Source organism: Acanthochromis polyacanthus, chromosome 2 (assembly GCF_021347895.1).
Source record: "Acanthochromis polyacanthus isolate Apoly-LR-REF ecotype Palm Island chromosome 2, KAUST_Apoly_ChrSc, whole genome shotgun sequence".
In the NCBI taxonomy this organism is placed as follows: Eukaryota; Metazoa; Chordata; class Actinopteri; family Pomacentridae; genus Acanthochromis; species Acanthochromis polyacanthus.
Window position 1 is genome coordinate 682,336 of NC_067114.1, and position 24,027 is coordinate 706,362.

The 24,027-nt window shown below is 44.9% G+C and overlaps 1 protein-coding gene across 11 annotated transcripts in view; it reads left to right on the plus strand.

Annotated features, from left to right (window-relative positions):
• The window catches only part of LOC127530190 (RNA-binding protein, mRNA-processing factor 2a), a 58,001-nt gene that overhangs the window by 20,843 nt on the left and 13,131 nt on the right, over nucleotides 1-24,027 (plus strand). For 7 of the 11 annotated variants that reach the window (XM_051944542.1, XM_051944553.1, XM_051944477.1 and 4 more), the window contains 2 exons: nucleotides 12,574-12,655; nucleotides 17,127-17,338. Coding sequence is in view for 9 of the 11 variants with exons in the window: in XM_051944477.1 (XP_051800437.1) it covers nucleotides 17,193-17,338 (146 nt within the window). In the remaining 2 variants the exon portion in view is untranslated. Of the gene's footprint in view, nucleotides 1-12,573; nucleotides 12,656-14,298; nucleotides 15,842-17,126; nucleotides 17,339-24,027 lie in introns of those variants that run through there. The other 4 variants (XM_051944490.1, XM_051944500.1, XM_051944481.1 and 1 more) reach the window with 4 other exon arrangements.

A 24,027-nucleotide genomic window follows, 5' to 3' on the forward strand; every position in this document is an offset into this window, starting at 1 on the left:
ACGGAGAGGCGGAGAGGCGGAGGGACGGAGGGCGGAGAGGCGGAGAGACGGAGAGGCGGAGAGACGGAGAGACGGAGAGACGGAGAGGCAGAGAGGCAGAGAGGCAGAGAGGCAGAGAGGCAGAGAGGCAGAGAGGCAGAGAGACAGAGAGACAGAGAGGCAGAGAGGCAGAGAGGCAGAGGGACAGAGGGGCAGAGAGGCGGAGGGGACGGAGAGGCGGAGAGGCGGAGAGACAGAGGGACAGAGAGGCAGAGAGGCAGAGGGACAGAGAGACAGAGGGACAGAGAGGCAGAGAGGCAGAGAGGCAGAGAGACAGAGAGCAGAGAGCAGACAGAGGAACAGAGGGACAGAGAGGCAGAGAGGCGGAGAGGCGGAGGGACGGAGGGACGGAGGACGGAGGGACGGAGGGACGGAGGGACGGAGAGAGGGACAGAGAGACAGAGAGACAGAGGGACAGAGAGGCAGAGAGGCAGAGGGACAGAGAGACAGAGGGACAGAGAGGCAGAGAGGCAGAGAGACAGAGGGACAGAGAGGCAGAGAGGCAGAGAGGCAGAGAGACAGACAGAGGAACAGAGGGACAGAGAGACAGAGAGGCAGAGAGGCAGAGAGGCAGAGAGACAGAGAGACAGAGGGACAGAGGGACAGAGAGGCAGAGAGGCAGAGGGACAGAGGAACAGAGAGAGGGACAGAGAGACAGAGAGACAGAGGGACAGAGAGGCAGAGGGACAGAGAGACAGAGGGACAGAGAGGCAGAGAGGCAGAGAGGCAGAGAGACAGACAGAGGAACAGAGGGACAGAGAGGCAGAGAGACAGAGGGACAGAGAGGCAGAGAGGCGGAGGGACGGAGGGACGGAGGGACGGAGAGAGGACAGAGAGACAGAGAGACAGAGGGACAGAGAGGCAGAGAGGCAGAGGGACAGAGAGACAGAGGGACAGAGAGGCAGAGAGGCAGAGAGGCAGAGAGACAGACAGAGGAACAGAGGGACAGAGAGACAGAGAGGCAGAGAGGCAGAGAGCAGAGAGACAGAGAGACAGAGGGACAGAGGGACAGAGAGGCAGAGAGGCAGAGGGACAGAGGAACAGAGAGAGGGACAGAGAGACAGAGAGACAGAGGGACAGAGAGGCAGAGGGACAGAGAGACAGAGGGACAGAGAGGCAGAGAGACGGAGAGACGGAGAGACAGAGAGGCAGAGAGGCAGAGAGGCGAGAGGCAGAGAGGCAGAGAGGCAGAGAGGCAGAGAACAGAGGGGCAGAGAGGCAGAGGGACAGAGGGGCAGAGAGGCGGAGGGACGGAGAAGGCGGAGAGGCGGAGGGACGGAGAGGCGGAGAGGCGGAGAGGCGGAGAGGCAGAGAGACAGAGAGACAGAGGGACAGAGGGACAGAGGGACAGAGGGACAGAGGGACAGAGGAACAGAGGACAGAGGGACAGAGAGACAGAGGGACAGAGAGGCAGAGAGGCAGAGGGACAGAGAGACAGAGGGACAGAGAGGCAGAGAGGCAGAGAGGCAGAGAGACAGAGAGGCAGAGAGACAGACAGAGGAACAGAGGGACAGAGAGGCAGAGAGGCGGAGAGGCGGAGAGGCGGAGGGACGGAGGGACGGAGGGACGGAGGACGGAGGGACGGAGAGAGGGACAGAGAGACAGAGAGACAGAGGGACAGAGAGGCAGAGAGGCAGAGAGGCAGAGAGACAGAGAGACAGAGGGACAGAGGGACAGAGAGGCAGAGAGGCAGAGGGACAGAAGGAACAGAGAGAGGGACAGAGAGACAGAGAGACAGAGGGACAGAGAGGCAGAGGGACAGAGAGACAGAGGGACAGAGAGGCAGAGAGGCAGAGAGGCAGAGAGACAGACAGAGGAACAGAGGGACAGAGAGGCGGAGAGGCGGAGAGGCGGAGGGACGGAGGGACGGAGGGACGGAGGGACGGAGAGACGGAGAGACGGAGAGACGGAGAGGCAGAGAGGCAGAGAGGCAGAGAGCAGAGAGGCAGAGAGACAGAGAGACAGAGAGACAGAGGGACAGAGAGACAGAGAGACAGAGGGACAGAGGGACAGAGAGGCAGAGAGGCAGAGAGGCAGAGAGGCAGAGGGGCAGAGGGGCAGAGAGGCAGAGGGACAGAGGGGCAGAGAGACAGAGGGACGGAGAGGCGGAGAGGCGGAGGGACGGAGAGACGGAGAGACGGAGAGGCGGAGAGGCGGAGAGGCAGAGAGACAGAGACAGAGAGACAGAGAGACAGAGGGACAGAGGGACAGAGGGACAGAGGGACAGAGGGACAGAGGGACAGAGGGACAGAGAGAGGGACAGAGAGACAGAGAGACAGAGGGACAGAGAGGCAGAGAGGCAGAGGGACAGAGAGACAGAGGGACAGAGAGGCAGAGAGGCAGAGAGGCAGAGAGACAGACAGAGGAACAGAGGGACAGAGAGGCGGAGAGGCGGAGAGGCGGAGGGACGGAGGGACGGAGGGACGGAGGACGGAGGGACGGAGGGACGGAGAGAGGGACAGAGAGACAGAGAGACAGAGGGACAGAGGGACAGAGAGACAGAGGGACAGAGAGACAGAGGGACAGAGAGGCAGAGAGGCAGAGAGGCAGAGAGACAGACAGAGGAACAGAGGGACAGAGAGACAGAGAGGCAGAGAGGCAGAGAGGCAGAGAGGCAGAGAGACAGAGAGACAGAGGGACAGAGAGGCAGAGAGGCAGAGGGACAGAGAGAGGGACAGAGAGACAGAGAGACAGAGGACAGAGAGGCAGAGGGACAGAGAGACAGAGGACAGAGAGGCAGAGAGGCAGAGAGGCAGAGAGACAGACAGAGGAACAGAGGGACAGAGAGACAGAGAGACAGAGAGACAGAGGGACAGAGAGGCAGAGAGGCAGAGAGGCAGAGAGGCAGAGGGCAGAGAGCAGAGGGACAGAGGGGCAGAGAGACAGAGAGGCAGAGAGGCAGAGGGACAGAGGACAGAGGGACAGAGGACGAGGGCGGAGGGGCGGAGGGGCGGAGAGGCGGAGAGCGGAGGGACGAGGGACGGAGGACGGAGGGACGGAGGGACGGAGGGACGGAGGGACGGAGAGACGGAGAGACGAGAGGCAGAGAGGCAGAGAGGCAGAGAGGCAGAGAGACAGAGAGACAGAGGACAGAGAGACAGAGGGACAGAGAGGCAAGAGGCAGAGAGGCAGAGAGGCAGAGGGGCAGAGGGGCAGAGAGGCAGAGGGACAGAGGGGCAGAGAGGCAGAGGCAGAGGGACAGAGGGACAGAGGGCAGAGGGGCAGAGGGGCAGAGGGGCAGAGAGGCAGAGAGGCAGAGGGACAGAGAGACAGAGAGACAGAGAGACAGAGAGACAGAGAGACAGAGAGACAGAGAGGCAGAGAGACAGAGGGACAGAGGGGCAGAGGGGCAGAGGGGCAGAGAGAGGCAGAGAGGCAGAGAGCAGAGAGACAGAGAACAGAGAGAGGGCAGAGAGACGACAGAGACAGAGAGACAGAGAGACAGACAGAGAGAACAGAGAGAGAGAGGCAGAGAGAGAGGCAGAGAGAGAGAGGACAGAGAGACAGAGAGACAGAGACAGAGAGGCAGAGAGGCAGAGGGACAGAGAGACAGAGGGACAGAGAGGCAGAGAGGCAGAGAGGCAGAGAGACAGACAGAGGAACAGAGGGACAGAGAGGCAGAGAGGCAGAGAGGCGGAGGGCGGAGGGACGGAGGGACGGAGGGACGGAGAGACGGAGAGGCGGAGAGACGGAGAGACGGAGAGACGGAGAGACAGAGAGGCAGAGAGGCAGAGAGGCAGAGAGGCAGAGAGACAGAGAGACAGAGAGACAGAGAGACAGAGGGACAGAGGGACAGAGGGACAGAGAGGCAGAGAGGCAGAGGGCAGAGGGCAGAGAGGCAGAGGGGCAGAGGGGCAGAGAGGCAGAGGGGCAGAGAGACAGAGAGGCAGAGAGGCAGAGAGGCAGAGAGACAGAGGGACAGAGAGACAGAGAGGCAGAGAGACAGAGGAACAGAGGAACAGAGGGCAGAGAGACAGAGAGGCAGAGGGGCAGAGGGGCAGAGAGGCAGAGAGGCAGAGAGACAGAGGAACAGAGAGACGGACAGAGAGACAGAGAGGCAGAGAGGCAGAGAGACAGAGGAACAGAGGAACAGAGGGGCAGAGGGGCAGAGGGGCAGAGAGGCAGAGAGACAGAGGAACAGAGAGACGGACAGAGAGACAGAGAGACAGAGGGGCAGAGAGGCAGAGAGACAGACAGAGGAACAGAGGGACAGAGAGACAGAGAGACAGAGAGACAGACAGAGGAACAGAGAGACAGAGAGGCAGAGAGACAGAGGAACAGAGAGGCAGAGAGGCAGAGGGACAGAGAGACAGAGAGGCAGAGAGACACAGAGACAGAGAGGCAGAGAGACAGAGAGGCAGAGAGGCAGAGAGACAGGAGGCAGAGAGGCAGAGAGGCAGAGAGACAGAGAGGCAGAGAGGCAGAGAGGCAGAGAGACAGAGAGGCAGAGAGGCAGAGAGGCAGAGAGACAAGAGGCAGAGAGGCAGAGAGGCAGAGAGACAGAGAGGCAGAGAGACAGAGAGACAGAGACACAGAGAACAGAGCGGCAGAGAGGCAGAGAGACAGAGAGGCAGAGAGGCAGAGAGGCAGAGAGACAGAGAGGCAGAGGGACAGAGGACAGAGAGGCAGAGAGGCAGAGAGGCAGAGAGGCAGAGAGACAGAGAGACAGAGAGACAGAGAGGCAGAGAGGCAGAGAGACAGAGAGACAGAGAGGCAGAGAGGCAGAGAGACAGAGAGACAGAGAGACGGACAGAGAGCGGACAGAGAGGCAGAGAGGCAGAGAGGCAGAGAGACAGAGAGACAGAGAGGCCAGAGAGGCAGAGAGGCAGAGAGGCAGAGAGACAGAGAGGCAGAGAGGCAGAGAGACAGAGAGACAGAGAGGCAGAGAGACAGAGGAACAGAGAGACGGACAGAGAGACGGACAGAGAGGCAGAGAGACAGAGAGGCAGAGAGACAGAGAGGCAGAGAGACAGAGAGGCAGAGAGGGCAGAGAGACGGACAGAGAGACAGAGGGACAGAGAGGCAGAGAGGCAGAGAGACAGAGAGACAGAGAGAAAAATAGTGATTGAGAGGACTGACCAACTGACCAACTGACCAGCTCAATCATGAGCTCCTGAGTTTTTTGCTCTTTTGGTTGCTCAAGAATGAGATGAATCACTATTTTTGAAGAAAAAAAGGAGGAAACCAGCTCAAACACATGTGAGTGTTGAAAATTTACTCGAAAAGAGGAAAAAAGAAAAGAAAATATTGATCACTGGACACAGCTAGCATAACAAAGCCCACTGCTAACTGCCAACTGTAACAAGACTCTTAGCAACGGTCGTCATGAAGAGAATCCACCAAAGTGCATACGGAGGCTATTCCTCTCCTTTATCTTCAGACACAACAAATGAGACTGCCAGGAAAAACTTCAAGCAAAAAACCTTGAGAGAAAGGCCAGAGACATTATCAGTGATTCGTTCAAGACCGGGGATATCAGCAACCTGATCCTGTTCACAGACAGCCTCAAGCATGCACTCTGCCATCAGTGCCACTACCCGTCTGTGAAAAAAGAGGGAATCTGCAACGGCTGGAAAATAAAAATAAAAGAGGATTCGGATACTACCATGACTGTGAACCTCTATAAGAATGGGACCGTCATGGTTCAAGGGAACCATAAACAGTTTGAGACGGACTTCCTTCTTATTAAGGAAAGAAGCCCAGCAGGAGAAAGCTAGCTCCACTGACATCTCCCAAACCCTGCCAATAACACCTGCAGCCAAACTACTGAACAGCCCCTGAAGAGAAGGAGCCACCAGCCCAGAACAAGCTCCAAGACCACAGCTCCACCTCACCATCACCACCTAAAGGTGAAGTTTCACAGACCTGGAGAGAGACAAGTACACCTGAGAGAGCTGATCAGCCAACAGTCATATCAGCCCACCACAGCTCAGCCTGACCTCTGCACAGAGCTGGACTTACTGAGCAGGACAGAGACAGCTGCTGGAGAGAGCTGACCATGCTCAGAGCTGAGATCAAAGATCTGCAGCAAGACAGAGAACAACATCTAGCAGCACTGACAGCGCTGACAGAGGAGGTAAGGAGCTCCAGGGAGAGAGAGAGGAGCACAGGAGAGCACTCACCTCTATGGCAAAGGAGGTAGAGGAGCTCCGAAGAGAGAGAGAGGAAACACAGCAGAGCACCCCACCTCTCCATCACATCAGCCTCAGCGATAGAGGTGCAGAGAACACAGGTACTGGTAGGAAAATGACCAGGACCACTCCCAAGACCTCTGTTAAACAGCCAAGATGCCACCAGTTGCAACAACCTACCTTACCAACCCCAGCTCCACATCCAACCCACAAACCAACACCACATCTCCTCCCACCCCAGAGACCAAGACCAGACCAGCACAACAGAGGAAAAAGTCAGACATTGTCCTCCTCATTGATTCCAATGGAAAGTTCCTCGATGAAAAGAAACTTTCCCCACACACAAAGTGTTCAAAAATCTGGTGTCCAAACACCCACAAGGCTATGGAGCTGCTGTCAGAGGAGCGGCTTGGATCCCCAAGCCACATCATCATCCACACTGGCACCAATGATCTGCGGAACCAGCAGGAGAGGTGTCAGAGTCACTCAACAGAGTGATAGAGAAAGGCCTCCAGCACCTTCCCCAGCAGCAGAGTGATTATATCCACTCTGCTCCCAAGGAAGACTTCCACCCTGACACCATCCATAGGATCAACAGCAGCATATCCAGAGACTGTGCACAGAGACCCAATGTCCACCTCGCCCATCACTCCACCCTGGACATCAGCTGTCTCTACGACCACGTCCATCCTGTTTAGAGACACAGTCCCCATCTTCGCCCAGACACTGAAAAACGTCGCCTCTCGACAGAGACCCAACCTACGGTCAGCAGGAAGAGCACATCAGCCCACAACCCCCACGGAACACCAAGATCCAGACCAACACAGCTGAGAACAAGGCCGCCTTCAGCCCCATCCCACATCAATATCCAGTAAGAGGCCACCAAAGAAACCCACCTCAAGCCCATCCACAGCCACTCCTGTCTCCTCATGGCCCCCACCCCAACCACAGCGACAAGAGCCACACCCCAGCCCACTGACTTATGCCCAGGTGGTCCGGAGAGCAGCAGAACCAACCCCCTCTCCACACCATGAGCTGAAGGACATTCAACAGATGCTCAGCCTACTTTGCTCCCATCTGATTGGACAGGTACCACGTTAGAGTCTGTGTGGACAGAACTATTAACCGTATTATTATTATACAATATGTTGTGCAAATACTTTGAAATTATTCTCTTTGACTAGGTGGTTTTCTCGTTTTTTGATCACCAAATTCAACTAATGAGCTTTAAATACAATGTCCAAATCTTTTATTATTTCCTGTTTGAATGTTCAGGGTTTGAGATCCTCTGCTCTTGGCCTTAAGAGCAGGACTTCAGACTTTATTGGAGAGTTAGGAAATGCAGATGTGTTTATACTGCAGGAGACTTGGTGTAGAGGAGATGTCTCCTCTGGTTGTCCCTCAGGCTACTTGGAGATAATGTCTTCGTCCACCAAACTAAAGGGAGTAACACAAGGAAGAGATTCAGGAGGAATGCTGATCTGGTATAAAGCAAACCTTGTGCAATACGTTCAGTTTATCAAAAAAAGCAAATTTTCAATCTGGCTCAAAATCAAAAAAGATGTCCTTACTACAGATAAAGATGTATTCCTGTGTGCTGCATATATCCCCCCATCACAATCCCCATATTTTAATGAAGATAGTTTCTCCATGCTTGAGGATGAGATCGGTTACTTCAGACCCAGGGAAATGTACTGATCTGTGGAGACCTGAATGCCAGGACTGGTACAGAACCAGATGTCATCAGCACACAGGGAGACAAACATATACCTGGTCAAATCAGCATTCCTCTTCCTTCACTCCCCTATAGAAACAACTTTGACAAAACAGTCAATAAAAGTGGACAACAGCTGCTGCAACTCTGTCGAACGCTGGGTCTGTACATGGTCAACGGTAGGCTTCGAGGGGACTCTTTTGGTCTTTACACTCATAGCTCTCCTCTTGGCAGCAGCACAGTAGACTATAGCATCACTGACTTAGACCCCTTCTACCTGAGAGCATTTACAGTGAGCCCCTTAACCCCCCTATCAGACCATAGTAAAATCACCCTCTACATTAAAGCCACAGCAAACCACCCCCACACAGTACAACCCTGCAATCTGAACTACAGAAAACAGCCCTACTATTGGACAAACAAAAGTAAAGACCAATACCAGACAGCAATCAAAAACCCAGTCTTTCAATCCCATTTAGACTGTTTTCTTTCCACCTCTTATCCACTCACTGAGGACAGCCTCAGACAGGCCGTACAGGACATCTACAACATATTTGACCATGTGGCAGACTTAGCCAATCTGAAAAAACCCCCCGCATCACAGAAAAAAAGGCCTAACCAATGATGAGTGGTTTGACACTGAATGTAAACAACTGAGAAAAACTCTCAGAAATGCATCAAATCAAAAACACAGACAGCCCGACAACCCTGAGCTCCGCCTCCGGTACTGGGAAACACTGAGAGTATACAGAAAAACACTCAGAACTAAGAAAGAACAACATGTGAAGCATCAATTACAAATTATTGAGGAATCCCTTGACTCCAACGATTTCTGGAAGAAATGGCACTCTTTCAGCAAACCACAAAAAGAAGAACTGCCAATTCAAAATGGTGACATCTGGAAAAACCACTTTGAAAATCTGTTTACTGCTGTTCCTCTGAATTCGGCCCAAAACAATCTCCTCAACAAACTACAAATTCTAGAAGCAGTTCTTAAAAATAACCAGAATCCGCTAGACTACCAAATTACAGAAGCAGAGCTGCTGGCTAAAATCCAGTCGCTGCAACCAAGGAAAGCTAGCGGTCCAGATGGCATTTTGAATGAAATGCTGAAATTTGATGACCATAAATTTAACCTGGCCATATTAAAATTGTTCAATCTTGTTCTGAATGTCGGACATTTCCCGGACCTCTGGAGTGAAGGAATCATCTCCCCAATCTTCAAAAGTGGAAACAAATTAGACCCAAACAATTACAGAGGCATCTGTGTCAGCAGTAACCTGGGAAAGGTATTCTGCAGCATCTTAAACACCAGACTGCAAGACTTTCTCAGAGAACATGACGTCCTGAGCAAAAGCCAGATTGGATTCACACCCAAACAGAGAACAACAGACCATATCTACACCCTTCACACCCTCATCAATCAAAACGTCCACCAAAACAAGAAGAAAATCTACTCTTGTTTTGTAGATTTCAGAAAGCATTTGACTCAATTTGGCATGATGGTCTGTTCCTAAAACTATTAGAGAAAGGTGTAGGAGGGAAGGTCTATGACATCATTAAAACCATGTACACACATATGAAGTGTGCTGTAAAAGTGAACAACATGGAAACAGACTTCTTCCCCCAGAGTCGAGGAGTGAAACAGGGCTGCAGTCTCAGCCCCACCCTCTTCAATATTTATATTGATGAATTAGCTAAATCACTGGAACAATCTGACATTCCTGGTCTCACTCTGTCTGACACACAGGTTAAATGCCTACTGTTTGCAGATGATCTCATATTGCTGGCCCCATCAAAAGAAGCACTACAACAGCAACTGGATCATCTGCAAACCTTCTGTCAGACCTGGGCCCTGACAGTGAATCTGGACAAACCAAAATCATGATATTCCAGAAACGACCCAGAGGTCAGGGAAACCAAACCAGGTTTTTCCTGGGCTCCCAAGAGGTGGAACACACCCTGAACTACACATACTTAGGACTACACATCACACCTACAGGGAAATTTAACATGGCCGTGGATGATCTCAGAGAGAAGGGAAGAAGGGCTTTCTATGCAATAAAGAAATCTTCAAACATTAATATTCCCATTAGGATCTGGCTCAAAATATTCAAATCTATAATTGAACCAATTATTCTGTATGGTAGTGAGGTGTGGGGCCCTCTTGCAAATCAAGATTTTGAAAAATGGGACAAACACCCAACTGAAATCCTGCACACAGAGATTTGCAAGAGCATCCTCAGAGTGCACAGAAATACCCCCAACAACAGCTGCCGAGCGGAGCTAGGCCAATTCCCCCTCTTAATTAGAATTCAAAAAAGAGCCATCAAATTTTATAAGCACCTTAAAACAAGTGACCCCAACTCCTACCACTACAAAGCCCTTCAATGCCAAGAGGAGAGCATGGAGAGGAGCCCCCTCAGCCAGCTGATCCTGAGGCTCAGCTCCTCTAACAGCACAGGACAAGCTCAGAACAGTTCTCACACAATCTACACAAAGCAGATTATAGAAAAAGAAAAAGAACACTACATTAACTATTGGACATCTAGAGCAAAAACTCAAAGCAAACTTCAATGTTATTTGGCTCTAAACAGACAGTACACGGTGGCAGAATATTTAAGCGCCGTGACTGATGAGAAACTGAGAAAGACTTTGACCATGTACAGACTCAGTGACCACAGCTTGGCCATAGAGACGGGGAGACACAGACAGACCTGGCTGCCCACAGAGGACAGACTGTGTCAGCTCTGTCCACACAGACAAGTGGAGACAGAAACACACTTCCTGATTCACTGTACCAAATATGAACAGATCAGAGACCAGTTCTTCTCCAGAATAAAACAGCACTTTCCCGACTTTGATTCTCTGCCTGAACAAAACAAAATGCAGCACATCCTTGGTGAGAACAGAGTCAGCAGCTTAGCAGCAGCTAAATATGTCAGCCTGTGTCACAGATTAAGGGACAAGCACAACAACTGTCACCACACCTGACAGACTGACCAAAAGGAATCCACAAACTCTGAACTTTATGCTTGTTTTTTTTCTTCTCTTTTTTTTCTAATTGCTATTGTTGATGTTGTTTCTTCTGTGTATTTTTTATATAGATATTGTTATTATTGCTGTTTTTGTTGATTGCCGTATATAATTGTTAATATTGTTATTTGCTTTGGCAATATTGTTGACATACAATCGTGCCAATAAAGCTTATTGAAATTGAAAATTGAAATTGAATTGAGAGACAGAGAGGCAGAGAGGCAGAGAGACAGAGAGGCAGAGAGGCAGAGAGACAGAGAGGCAGAGAGGCAGAGAGGCAGAGAGGCAGAGAGGCAGGAGGCAGAGAGGCAGAGAGGCAGAGAGACAGAGAGGCAGAGAGACAGAGAGGCAGAGAGGCAGAGAGGCAGAGAGGCAGAGAGGCAGAGAGGCAGAGAGGCAGAGAGACAGAGAGGCAGAGAGGCAGAGAGGCAGAGAGACAGAGAGGCAGAGAGGCAGAGAGGCAGAGAGGCAGAGAGACAGAGGAACAGAGAGACGGACAGAGAGGCAGAGAGGCAGAGGAACAGAGGGAGAGAGGGGAGCATGATAGGGAAAAAGGGGTATTTGGGAGGACAGGGGTGAGGAGAGAGCCCTGACAGTTTAGTATTTAGAAACATTTTCTAGATGAACACGTTTAGAGGACGGCTCAGCCACGGCACTCTACTTTCATTAACCTCTAAGAAATGAGAAGCTCCTCCCTGCATCAGCTCGGGTTAAAGAAGTCATTGTCATCACTGCAGTAACCATCCAATGGAAGGATCTGAACTCTTCACTGAGTTAAATTCAGGTGGAGACTTTTAATTTGGCCAGGCAGGGTGTGTGTCCAGTCATTATTCCTGGTTACTGATCAATAAAATGTATTTAGACTGCATGTATGCCCCAGAACCACACAGGATTAAACCTACAGAGTGGTAGGAACACACTGACCTGGATCATTTTCTATTTCAGATTCCTCCCTCTGAATGTTCAGTTTCTTTATCTGGAGCATCAAAAACTTTTCCTGGACACTTTTTTCTTCACTGTATTTCACAGTTTATTCTGTCTCTGTTTCTACACTTGAAATGTAGCCGTGACCTTCCGGTAATTACTGGCAGGAATAAATGCATTAATGGATGTTATTTATATGTAAAAGTCCCATATTCTGCTTCCAAACAACAATGCAACATGTTGATGAACTAAAAGTGTTTGTAGGTGTTTTCTCGGTAAAGAACCAGACTAGTTCTGTTTCCTTCTTCCTCTAGTCCTCATGTTAAGCTAAGCTAAGCTAAGCTAAGTTAACCACATCCTGAATGAATAGTTCAACATGCCCTGTGGAGTTTTCTCTGGAAACAAACAAAAGTTATTTTTATATTCAGTGTTCCTCACCAACATACATGTTTAATGCATTTATTTCCCCAAAGTCACATTTAAAAAGTTTGAAACCTTCAACATTTAGCTCCGTGTTTCTGCTGCTGTTCCTGCGTTTCTTTTAGTGTAACTGAACCATAAAAATTTTAAAAAGGAAAAGCTGCTGGACGTGAGGTCAAAACCCTCAGACAGAAGACGGATATTGATCTTCTCATTTCACCCTTGGAAAGGCAGCAAACATGTTGAATCCTTCTGTAAGTTTATCAAGGAGGAATTTGGTCTTTTATGACTTTTATTTTCTTTTTTCAGCAGAAACTAAACCACTGCAGCATCAACACATCTACCTACAGACGGAAACATTCTCTGAAAGCCTTTACAGGATGTGAACCAGGTAATTATGACTGGAATATGTTGTTTTGTGTTTTAACAATGATGTGACTTTTAAATAGTGAACTCATAAAATGCATTATTATCACTGAAGAGGCTCAGAGTTGTTGCTCTGGACAATTTCAGTTTTGAGCACTTCATATTTTGTCTACATTCAAGGATTTATTTTAGATAAATAAACTGTAATAAATTACTGGAGAAATTCTCAAACTAAAAATATTGCACTGTTTTTCCAAAATACATTTAAAATCTGTCAAATCTGATGTTTTTGGTGTCAAAAACAAGAATGAACACATAAAACAACAAAAATGAGACAGAAAACAACACAAAGAGGACACTAAATGACAAAACTTCACACAAAACGAAAAAACTAAACAAATGGCATACAAAATGACAAAAATGAGACACAAACTACCGAGAACGAATTTCTTTCATTCATGCATTTGAATGACAGCAAAAGGAACTAAACCGAACAGTTATAGGTAGAACGTGTCAAATAAGACACAAAACAACAAAACAGACACAAAAAAATATGAATGAGACACAAAAGAATAACAAAACTCAAAACTCCAGGTATTGTTGATTACAGATAAAAACAGTAAACTAGTGGAACGTTTCGTTACAGCATCAAACAATAAACCTCATGTACGCTGATAGATTGTTAGATGCTTTATTGATTCTTTGGTAGGAATGACTTCATTACAGAAGCTACAGTCAAGAACTTACATCTGATACACGACTGTTCATACGTTTGGGGACACCCAGATAATTCCATGTTTTCGATGAAAACTCCCACTTTTATCCATGAGCTAACATAACTGAACAAGGGTTTTCTAATCATCAATGAGCCTTTCAGCACCATCAGCTAACACAATGTAGCATTAGAACACAGGAAATGTTCCTCTGTACCCCTATGGAGATATTCCATTAAAAATCACCGTTTACAGCTACAACAGTCATTTAGCACATTAACTATGTCTGCACTGTGTATGTTATTCATTTAATGCTATCTTCATTGAAAAATGGATTTTCTTTCAACAATAAGGACATTTCTAAGTGACCCCAGACTGTTGAACGGTGGTGTCTGAGTAACATCTAGATGTTGTTGATTGTTCTGTACAGAAACTTCTCTCAACTAAGGTTCTGAAATTAATATAGAGTTGTAGAAATCATCGTCATGGCATGTCTTCATGTCCACCCGTCCCCCTCCAGTTAATGATCCTCGTCTTCTCTTTAGCATCATATTCTGGTGTTGCTTCGGGCCTTTCCCAGCCTCCTGGTCCCCCTGAGAAGCTGGCAGGAGACTCTCACATCCCACCAACCAGCCTGGGAGAGCTGGGAATCTGCTGCCCTTTGGTTTAAATAGCGTAACCCTCCGTCCAATATTCCATACACAAACAGGAAGTGAAGGCCTCACTTCTGGGGGAGGATGTTGTCAAAGTGTTTATTTTTTCCTTCAAGTTCACATTTCATCACTGCACAACTTTAACAGAGAACAAATGCTGATTAGTTGTGTTCGTTTTGGATTTTCTAGACTGTCTTTAATTGTTTCATGAGTTTCTGAGGGGTTTTTTTGTATGTTTTTCTCATGTTGAGGAAACCCTTAGAGGACTTTCTTTTTTATCTGCTGGTTTTCCTTCATGAGAAAATGCGTATTTAAATGGTCCCAGTGGGTCGTTTCTTCAGTATTTTCTCCAGTCAGGAATGCTCAAAGTGGGAGTGTTGGAGGAAACACTTTGATTTTACATCTATTTCAGCCTGTTAGAGATGGGCATAGTCTCCAGAAAGACTGAATTAAATAAAGATTAGTTTTTATTTCTGAGCTGCAAACAACATGCAACACAACCTCACAGTAGTCCCTCGATCTGGCAAACGTTCCAGAACATTTTTCTACTTCATAGTTTTGTTTTGTGCTTCGTATGAGAAAATAAACACGGTCGGCGCTGGCTCCGACTCTGTTGTCTTTGCAGGAAACATAACAGTTCTGAGATCCAGGAGAGTTGGAGGCAATGACCTGAGGTTACTGTGTTTAGCAGAGTCACGCTTAGGAGATATTTCTGTTTGGTGGAGCTGAGACACTTTTCCTTTTTTTATTAAGAAGGATTAATGCTGACATGCTGGATGGTTTCCATCAACAGTTTCATGCAGTGAAGCTGTTTCTCATGCTCTGCTATCAGACAGATGTCACTGCTGCACATCTGGACCAGGAGGTGAGACGGACAGATCATGGTTTCCTCCAGCTGCTGTGCAGAGGTTACAACTCCTGCTTCAGGCTGCTTTCGAAGCTAAAAACGACAGCGACTCATCAGACAAACTACGACATGTTGAGATCAGGCGTGAACTAACCGTGACGTCACCCGTTGGTTTCAACGCCGAATAAAGGAAGCCCGGATTTTGCTACTTCCTGGTCGCCATTTTGAATTTTTTGGAGCCAGTGACGTAAAAAGCATCAGACTGGACCGGAGAGCAACTAGGGGCAGGACCAGTCAGTGGGACTGTCCATCAAGTATAGCCACGCCCCCTGGCTCCGCCAACTTTAACGATTTATTTAAAATTCAGTATTGATTTATTTTAAGATCGGCCACCTGATCTCTCATTTTGACCATGAAAACTAACGGGAAAAAAATCCTGAGCTGTAGAACATCAGTCTATCACATTTTATTTTCTCCAAAAATGAATTGGGGTCTATGGAGAAAAAGTTTTTTGGAGCCAACCCTAGCGGACGGCGTGATATTGCAAGTTTTTGACACTTCTGTGTGGGCTTCATTTTTGGAGCCAGATGCTACGTCCATCTTTATATACAGTCTATGGTTGAGAAATTAACATTCCTCTGTTCTGCTGTGGATTTAACAGAACCTTTATCAACATGTGGGAGAAACACGTGCATGTAATTAATACAAACACCTCAGAAACTCGGAGCACGCTTGAGATGAACATTTACAGGAACAGCTGTAATCTGATCTTTCAGTCTTTGTGTTTCCATCAGAGCGTAGCATCCAACAGCTTCCACCACGACTGGGTCGGACTCTCTGCCTTCCACTATGAAGTCTGTGCTTGCACTAGGAATTTGAAAAGAAGAGCCACTGTGGCTCACTCATAAGAATAACAAGGAGCCACAAACAGCCACAAATTTCTGTCAGTGATAGCAGAAAAAATGGAGTCATTTTCCTGCATTCTGGTGCATTTTGAGGTAAAAAAAAATGCTCAATTAAACAGTTCTATTTTAACTATTTTATTTCTACTTATATGTATGTATGTTGTTATTTTCATCGTTTTTACACTCCTCTGCAGCTGCTCTGAGCATCTACCAGTAGGCCCCCCTAACCAATTATGATCATATTTAAGTTAATAATGACTGGTTCTGTGATTATTTGTGTGTGATTTTATGTGTATCATTTTATGATGTGGTTTTACATCGTGGAGGCTTATTTTACTGTATTTTTATGTCTTATTTTTCTTTTCTTTTAATGTAAAGCACTTTGTGATTTTTATATCTGTGAAAAGTGCTATATAAATAAACTTTACTTACTTTATTATTTATTTAAACTCATATTCTGGCCACATTATAGTGAACTTGTCAGCACTTTTTCTGTAAAAAAAAACAACTTTTTAAAAAAAAAATTAACACAAAACTATTTAGGGGGGCTAAAGAATATTTTAGAGGGGCAGAAGCCCCCCTAAAATAGGCCTAATGACGCCACTGCCAGAGAATTTAGTGGCCGGCTGCTGTTGCTATGGAAACGATTAAACCTGTTGCAGTCGGACATGAAACCCTCGATGAGACTCATCCAGACTGGAAATGATTGAACTGATATTTATTTTAGATCACTGGGTCTTTCAGTAGATTTTAGTGATTGTTCACCTGGAGAGTTAGAGACCAGTGAAACCAGTGAAACCAGTAAGAGTTCCTTCATCTCCTCTGGAAACTGAACGGATCCAGATGCAGAAGTGCTTTTATTTAATGATTCAACTAATTTTTGGAACTTTTTTGATTGACCTTATTTACGTGAATGTTTATAGCATAAAAATATTTATTTTCCAGAGATATGTGAAATCTCAGCTTTATACTCACTTTAATTATTTTCCAAAATGAGATTTTGTTTAAAAATTGCTTGTTGATGCACTTTCAGCACATTTTTCTGCAGACATGAGGATGTTTTTGACACTAATATCTCAGGAACTATTTAAAATAAAAGCCTGAAATTTCCACAGTTATTTTCATCATGTCATTAATTTAGAATCTACAATATTTATGTAATATAATAAGTAGATAATCAGTGGAGTCATTCCGTTAACATCAGTTATTATCACATTTATTCATCCACACTGAATCACTTCACTTTCTGTGATGTGACGTTTGGTGATGAAGACATTTCAAACCTAAACTCATGACTTCAGACTATTCAGCTCCTTTTATTTTATTGTTCTGGCTTCATACATTCACTTCCACATTAACCTCCTTTTGTATTTTGCAGGAAACCGCTCTCACCTTATAACATCAAACAACAGACCAAGGATCTGATCACAAAGTTAGAAACAAAATGGAGCAGCTAGCAGCGCTAAAGGGACTAAAGATCTCCTTCAGTGTGAGTGTGGAGACCAAAACTGAGCTACGATGGGCTATTTTAGTGAAGATAGCAGAAACACCAGTCCAGATGAAGCTGAAGTTCTCCTGTCTCCAGAACTGGTAAGTGGATGGAAATGTTTCTGAGTTCTTTTGCTCCATAGTAGCGCAAAATGCTAATTTCAGTTTCTCTCTCTCTATAGATATAAACTCCTATTAAATGTTAGTGAAGCTAGATAGCTGCTGCTGTTGGTTCCGACAAAACAAAGGCTTCAAAATGCAGAGTAATCATTTGGTAGTTGAATCCATTTACTTACTTATATGATTTTGTGGATGTCATCTTTTAAAAATGTACTTTCATTGAGAATCCCCTCCTGATAGCGACGTTGATGATCTGAGCTGTAAAACTGCTTTCTAGTGCAAATGTCTGCCCTGTAAAGCAGGATTTAAGATTATGAACCACTTCAGGTTTAACTCAGGGTTTTTTTAGAGTGACACTGGTGGTTTACATGTTGGAGATAACAGATCGGTACTAAAACACCTCCTACTGATGACTCAGGTCACTTCCTGTGAAACTGACTGACCTCGATGCTCAAAGAGCCGGAGGGTCTCTGAGGAGAACAAGTGTTTGTAGCGTCTGAACTCCTTTCTTTCCCCGATGAGCATTGATATGAGGTATAGATTCTCAGTACTTTGTTTTATTTTCCTCTTCATGCAGTTATTCTTGTCTTTGTACAACAGTAAGTCATGAAACCTGGACTGATAAAGACCTGAAGCTGGTCAGATGAGCTCTAAGTTTACCTACAGGGGATGAAACATGTCTGCAGATTTGTTTTTCACTTAAGACTCTTCAACACCACCAGGACCAGCTGGAAGAATGAGGCTAAAATAGTTTTACACACCATAAAAATACATAAAACAACATATTTAATGCATTATGTGATTGTAGTTCCAGTCAGATCTACTGGTGCTTTAACGAGCAGTAAGTCTCATTTTCAGCATCTACCACGTTTTTCTGGTTTTACCTGCAACTGCCTCCATTACTGAGTTTATTTGGTTTTTAAGGAGGATAGTTTGCTTTTCTTAGAGTTAAACACCTCTAGACATGTCCATGTTTGGTGGAGGGATCAACTGATACTGATGCTGATTATCGGTAATCAAGAACAGACGATAAATTCAATAAATGTGATGTTTTAACAGCATGTGATATCAGAGAACCTGTTATTCATAACCAGACTTCCTCATTAATAAGAGTGACTAACTGAAGATGTAAAATAGAAATAGCAGTGATTAAATAATCTCCTCTGGTTATTTGGGATCAGCTGTTTGTTCCTGTAGTTCTGCTTTTCTTCTCTGTTCTCTTAATCTGTCACTGTGGAGGAGGGCGTGTGGAAGCAGCGGCAGGTTAATTGACACAGGTGGCACCGATTAGACTGATGTGATGCTCTCTGCAGTAGCAGGCTGGAGCAGAGGACAAAAGGCACGTAGACACAGAGGACGGTGGGTGAAGACACACGGGTGGAGGACAGTTTACAGGACGAGGTCCGGTGGAGCGCCGGGCGAAGAGGAGAACCTGTTTATTGATGTTGGTGACGGTGCGGTGAATAAAAACCCTGTTTGTATTGCCAGACTGCCGTGGTTAATGCGCTGAGTGGACCCACAGACAGGTCATCTGTTACAGTCACTTTATTTCCCACTAAGGTCCACATCTTAAAGCTTTATTAATTATTGTTTTCCAGGCTCTGTTTCAGGTTAATCTGTAGCTGCCTGCTAACTTAGCCGCCATCCGCTAGCTGTTAGCGTAGCCTTAGCCACTGTGAGAGAAGCTGACTTCCTGGTTTGTGTTTCTGGTTCAGCCTCTGCTAGATATCTGACATTTCTGAGACCTCAGAGAGAGATGAGGCTGAATCAGGCCTGAAGTAGAGCATCTGTCAATAATCAGTCATTAAAAACACAGACACCGGTCTGTAAAATGCCAGATATCTGCTACGATAACTGGTCAGGCCGATATTCAGTCTGGTCCCAGTTTGGTGTTTTGGAGCCAGCACTGATCCTTAGTTCAGAAACCTTTGGCTGATGGAATAAGTTGATATCCAGCTTTGTGTGACTCCTTGGTGTGACTGCATGTGTCCGGCTTCATAAAACCACAAAACCAAGCATATATTAATATATTTACCAATATATCTGCTTCATGGTGCAGGCCTCAGGAGGACATCAGATAAAAACAAGGCTAAGATTAATATTTACTGACTTTAGTAGAAGTTCTCCTAATCTGTGAAAAGCTGTAAGTGAAGCACCTTAAAATGTAGCTATAAAATCCACCCTAACATGGGGGTTTGTTGGATGTATCTGTGTTCTCATTGATCTCCAGCAGAAGCTCCTCGTTCCTCTCAGCAGGTGTGAGAACGTCTGACAAGTGTTAGCAGAGAGGGCAGATGATAAAACATGGCCACCAGATGGATAAATGGAGGAATGGCCGGCTAATCGTGTGCTGCACATATCATCGGAACAGTTTCAGTGAGGAGCTGAACTAATCCGGTTTCTAGAAGCTGCTCGTCTCTGATTAGCTTTAACGTATTCATGAAGGAGCTATTTATTGGACAAAGTATTCAGGAAACGTCACAACGCCTCCCTGGCTCAGTGAGCGGGTGAAAAAGCTTCAAAGTTTCCAGGACCTCCAAATGGATGTTTGGCTGTACCACAGAGGACAGGGAGAACAAGCTAAGTGCTTTAGCAGCGGGTGACGCTAACGCAGGAGGACAGGCTCAGCGTGGCGTGAAGCAGAAGAGTGCTGTGTGAGGTGACTTCTGGGACAATGGGGCCGCTTTCTGCAAATAAAACATGAGGCTTATCCTGAGCTCTGAACTATACAGTCTCAGCTTCTGTCAGGTGTTTGTGGTGGAAAAAGAACGGGGAGAATCAGATTTAATGGTCCTGAACTGGCTGGATTAGCTGCAGTGGAGGCTAATTCACTGAAATATTTAGTTTGTTGGAGATGTGCAGAACCTATGAGCTCCCTAAGTCCTGTTCAGTAGATTAGTGCTTTTAAAGGCGTTTTATTCCTCGTTGTCTGATAATATCATAAACTACACGAGAATTCTGCTTCATCTCCGATTGAACTATAAGAATCCAGGATTTTATGAATGCATCATTTCAGCAAATAGAAATATTCTGATCAGCTGTGTACAGAATTTTGCCAAGATTTAGTTAAATTTCTTCTTATTTTCTCAAACTCTAAACTGGAATTTGAAATAAAGGCTTTTGATTTAAACAATGTTTGCTAAAGAACCATTTCAACATTTGACTTTAGGAGGCTGAACGCTTTCAATCACACAAAAAAGCTGCTAAAATGTCATAAAAGACTTTTTAGAAACATTTCAAGCAGATATGAAAGCAGAGAGGTTTAAAAAGACTCACAGGGTTGGATATTTTCTGCCTAATAACGGGTATTAATGTGATGTTTGGGTATTTTCTGCCTAATAACGGGTATTAATGTGATGTTTTAGAGTTGTATGCTGCTACATGTGTAAATTAGCTTTGATGGCGTTACCCAGAAACAGAATAACGAAGCGGGAAACTTTCTTTTATTTCTTTTATTTTGAAATATTAGATAGTTTCACTGTTTTGTGGCTCTAAAATTCGTAACGTCATCATTTCTCATAAAAGGAGGTTAAATGCTTTTGCTCACACAGAATAAGAAGGAAATCTGGTAAAATGTCATAAGAAGCATTTTTTAAAACAATTTAAATGAAGAATAGTTAAAAGAATCCCTAAATAAGACATTTCTTTGTAGACAGTAGCACAGCGTTTCCCTAAACTCAGGAAATCTCATTAATCTGCTGTCTGTCCATCCTTCACTGAGAAGTTCCACTTCAACTCTTTCTTCTTTCCACAAATTCATATTTAATCTGTGGAGGCAAAAATCTGTAGTTCCTGAGATGACCTTGTAGGTATTATGATGATATAAATGTGTTGGGTTAGGGTTATAGATGAGGAGTTCCCAGCTTTTTTCAGTGATGCTTTACGATAATATTTGGCTTTTCCTTTATTTCATTTTGCATATTATCCCATTTTCAAAGCTCTAAAATCATTAAAATCATTGTTTCTTATTAAAACTGATTTGCTGAATTCACGGACATGTTCAACTTGTGACAAATAATCAAAGGATAAATATAAATTATTTTTTTTAAATTTTCTATATATTTTTCCAAACCACTAACACAGACTACTGTACAAGTGCATCTAGTAATTATTTGTTTGGATAAGAACAACTCTGTAGGTCAGAAAGCAAACTATTCTTCCTTTTTTGTTCTTCTGTTGATCAGAGACAGCAGACACTATACTTCAACACTCTACATATGAAAAATAAAAATAAACGCCTCCTGATATTTCCGTCCCTCTGAGCTGCACTCAGGAAGAAACATCTTGAAGAGTTCTTTTAAATTCAGCCAAAGAGGCATAAATAAGACATTTCGTGCAGAGCGTCCACACGGAGCTGTCTTTGGAGGTGACAGCGACGTGTTTAAAGGTTCAGAGCATCAGCGACTCGTTCCTTCACTTTTTATCCCCTGAATGAGTGGAGCTTTGTTATCCAGACGTGGACAGAATCAAACAGCTGTGCTGATAGAAGAAAAGACGTCAGAGGACAGCAAAACCAAATTTAAACGCAGCTCTGTGATCATAACGGCGTCTTTCTTTCTGTAAATTCAGTGTATGAAGTCCTGAAGGCCTCCTGTGCATTAAACACTCAGAGAACTGTACGTTCTGAATAAATTAATGATCACTCAGCGTCAATATTTTATAGCCAGCAAGTGTTGGTAAAATGGCAAACAGAGCGAAATAAAAGTCATATTTCCTAACTAACAGCTGAATACTGGAGGCTGCTCAGGGTTCAGTTCTCTTCTTAAATCTGTACCTTTCTTTTAATTTAGGTTTTATTTGTTCCAAGCAGAAAATATCTTGAAATAAAAAAAGACTTGAATTAAAGCCAAAAAAGATGGAAATTTGAGAAAAGTTTTTAACAGAAAACACAAAACGTGATTTATCCACACATTTATCAGTTCTACAAACAAACCAGTGTCACTTAATTCCCCTTTATTGCATCTTTTAGCACAGATTATTATCACCTCTGTCAGATCCATCAGTCATTTTAACAGCGTTTGACCCTTTACTGGATGTATTTACATCTGTTTTTAATCATGTCTGATGATAGCTTGCTTTATTTTTATATCTTAAATACATCTAGAATTGTGCACATTTCTAAAAGACAAATATCACAGATCTGTGTAATATTGTTATTTCTATAATAGTAATAATAATAATATATTTTATTTATTGGCCTCTCAGAACACCCAAGGCCAGCGTACAAAATAAACAGAGTTAAACACATTCAGATAAACAGCATAAGATGTAAAGATTTAAAAGAAGGAACTGCTCCTTCTGTACATTTATTTTATATTTTTGTGCTGATATCATGTTTATATTACATGCTTGCATTATCTCCTCTACACATTTCCCCACTGTGGGATTAATAAAGGATCATCGCAATTTATCTTAAAATCAATATTTAGGATTTCACAAATTACTTTCTACCATTTATTTATTTTTAGTGAATCTGTTGAATATTTCCTCCATTAATCGACTGATTAAATGTCAGAAAACTGTGAAAAATATCATCTGAAGCTCCTAAAGGCCTCATTTTTCCAACTATCTGCCAAAACCCAAAGATATTTAATCACTTTACACTCACATAAAGCAAAGAAAAGCAGCAAAATGAACCTTTAGAGGCTTCTGTTATTTTATTCCAATATATGAAATAGTTCAGCCTTAATGCTAATTATTCTTACTTTTATCTTCATAATAGACATTTCTCTTGCACTGTAATAAAATCAGATTTCCTTATTTTATACAACAAGCCCTCTAAATGCAGTCATATCAAATATAAAATCTTTACCTGTAAACTGGAGCCAAGCTATTAGAATTTTGTGTAAAATAATGTTCATCCATCCTCTATACACCGCTTTATCCTCACTAGGGTCATGGGGGGTGCTGGAGTCTATCCCAGCTGACTGAAGGCAGGGGACACCCTGGACAGGTCACCAGTCTGTCACAGGGCTACATATACAGACACACAATCACACTCACATTCACACCTACGAACAATTTAGAGTAACCAATTAACCTCAGCATGTTTTTGGACTGTGGGAGGAAGCCGGAGTACCCGGAGAAAACCCACGCATGCACAGGGAGAACATGCAAACTCCATGCAGAAAGATCCCAGGCCGGGATTTGAACCGGGGATCTTCTTGCTGCAAGGCGAAGTGCTAACCACTACTGCACTGTGCAGCCCAAGTGAAATAATATGTGAAATATTATTAAATATGTGAATATGTATGTTGAAGAATAGAGAAGAATAAAATTAAAAGCAAAGTGTGTCAGGTTTCTATTTCATCATGAGGATCATTTAATTTAAAGAAATAATAAAAATTTTCATTATTATAGTAAAAACTGTTGCAGAAATCTTCAGTGGTGTCATTTTGTTTCTCTTCAGAGGAGATGGAAGCTGCAGGTTCAGATGAAAAACCAACAACTGGAGGAATCTGAACATTTAGAGGAAGCTGGAGTAAATATTAGGATTTTAATAAATTAAAAAGCTCTGTGTTAATCAGTGTCTGCTGCTGATCCATGAAGCCATAAACAGACGATTTTACATCGTCTAAATGTGACCTGTGATGTTTAACAGACTGATCCTCCCTGTGTCTGGACTTAAACTACCGTCTGGGTTCACAGTGTTCAGAAACGCAGAGAAAAAC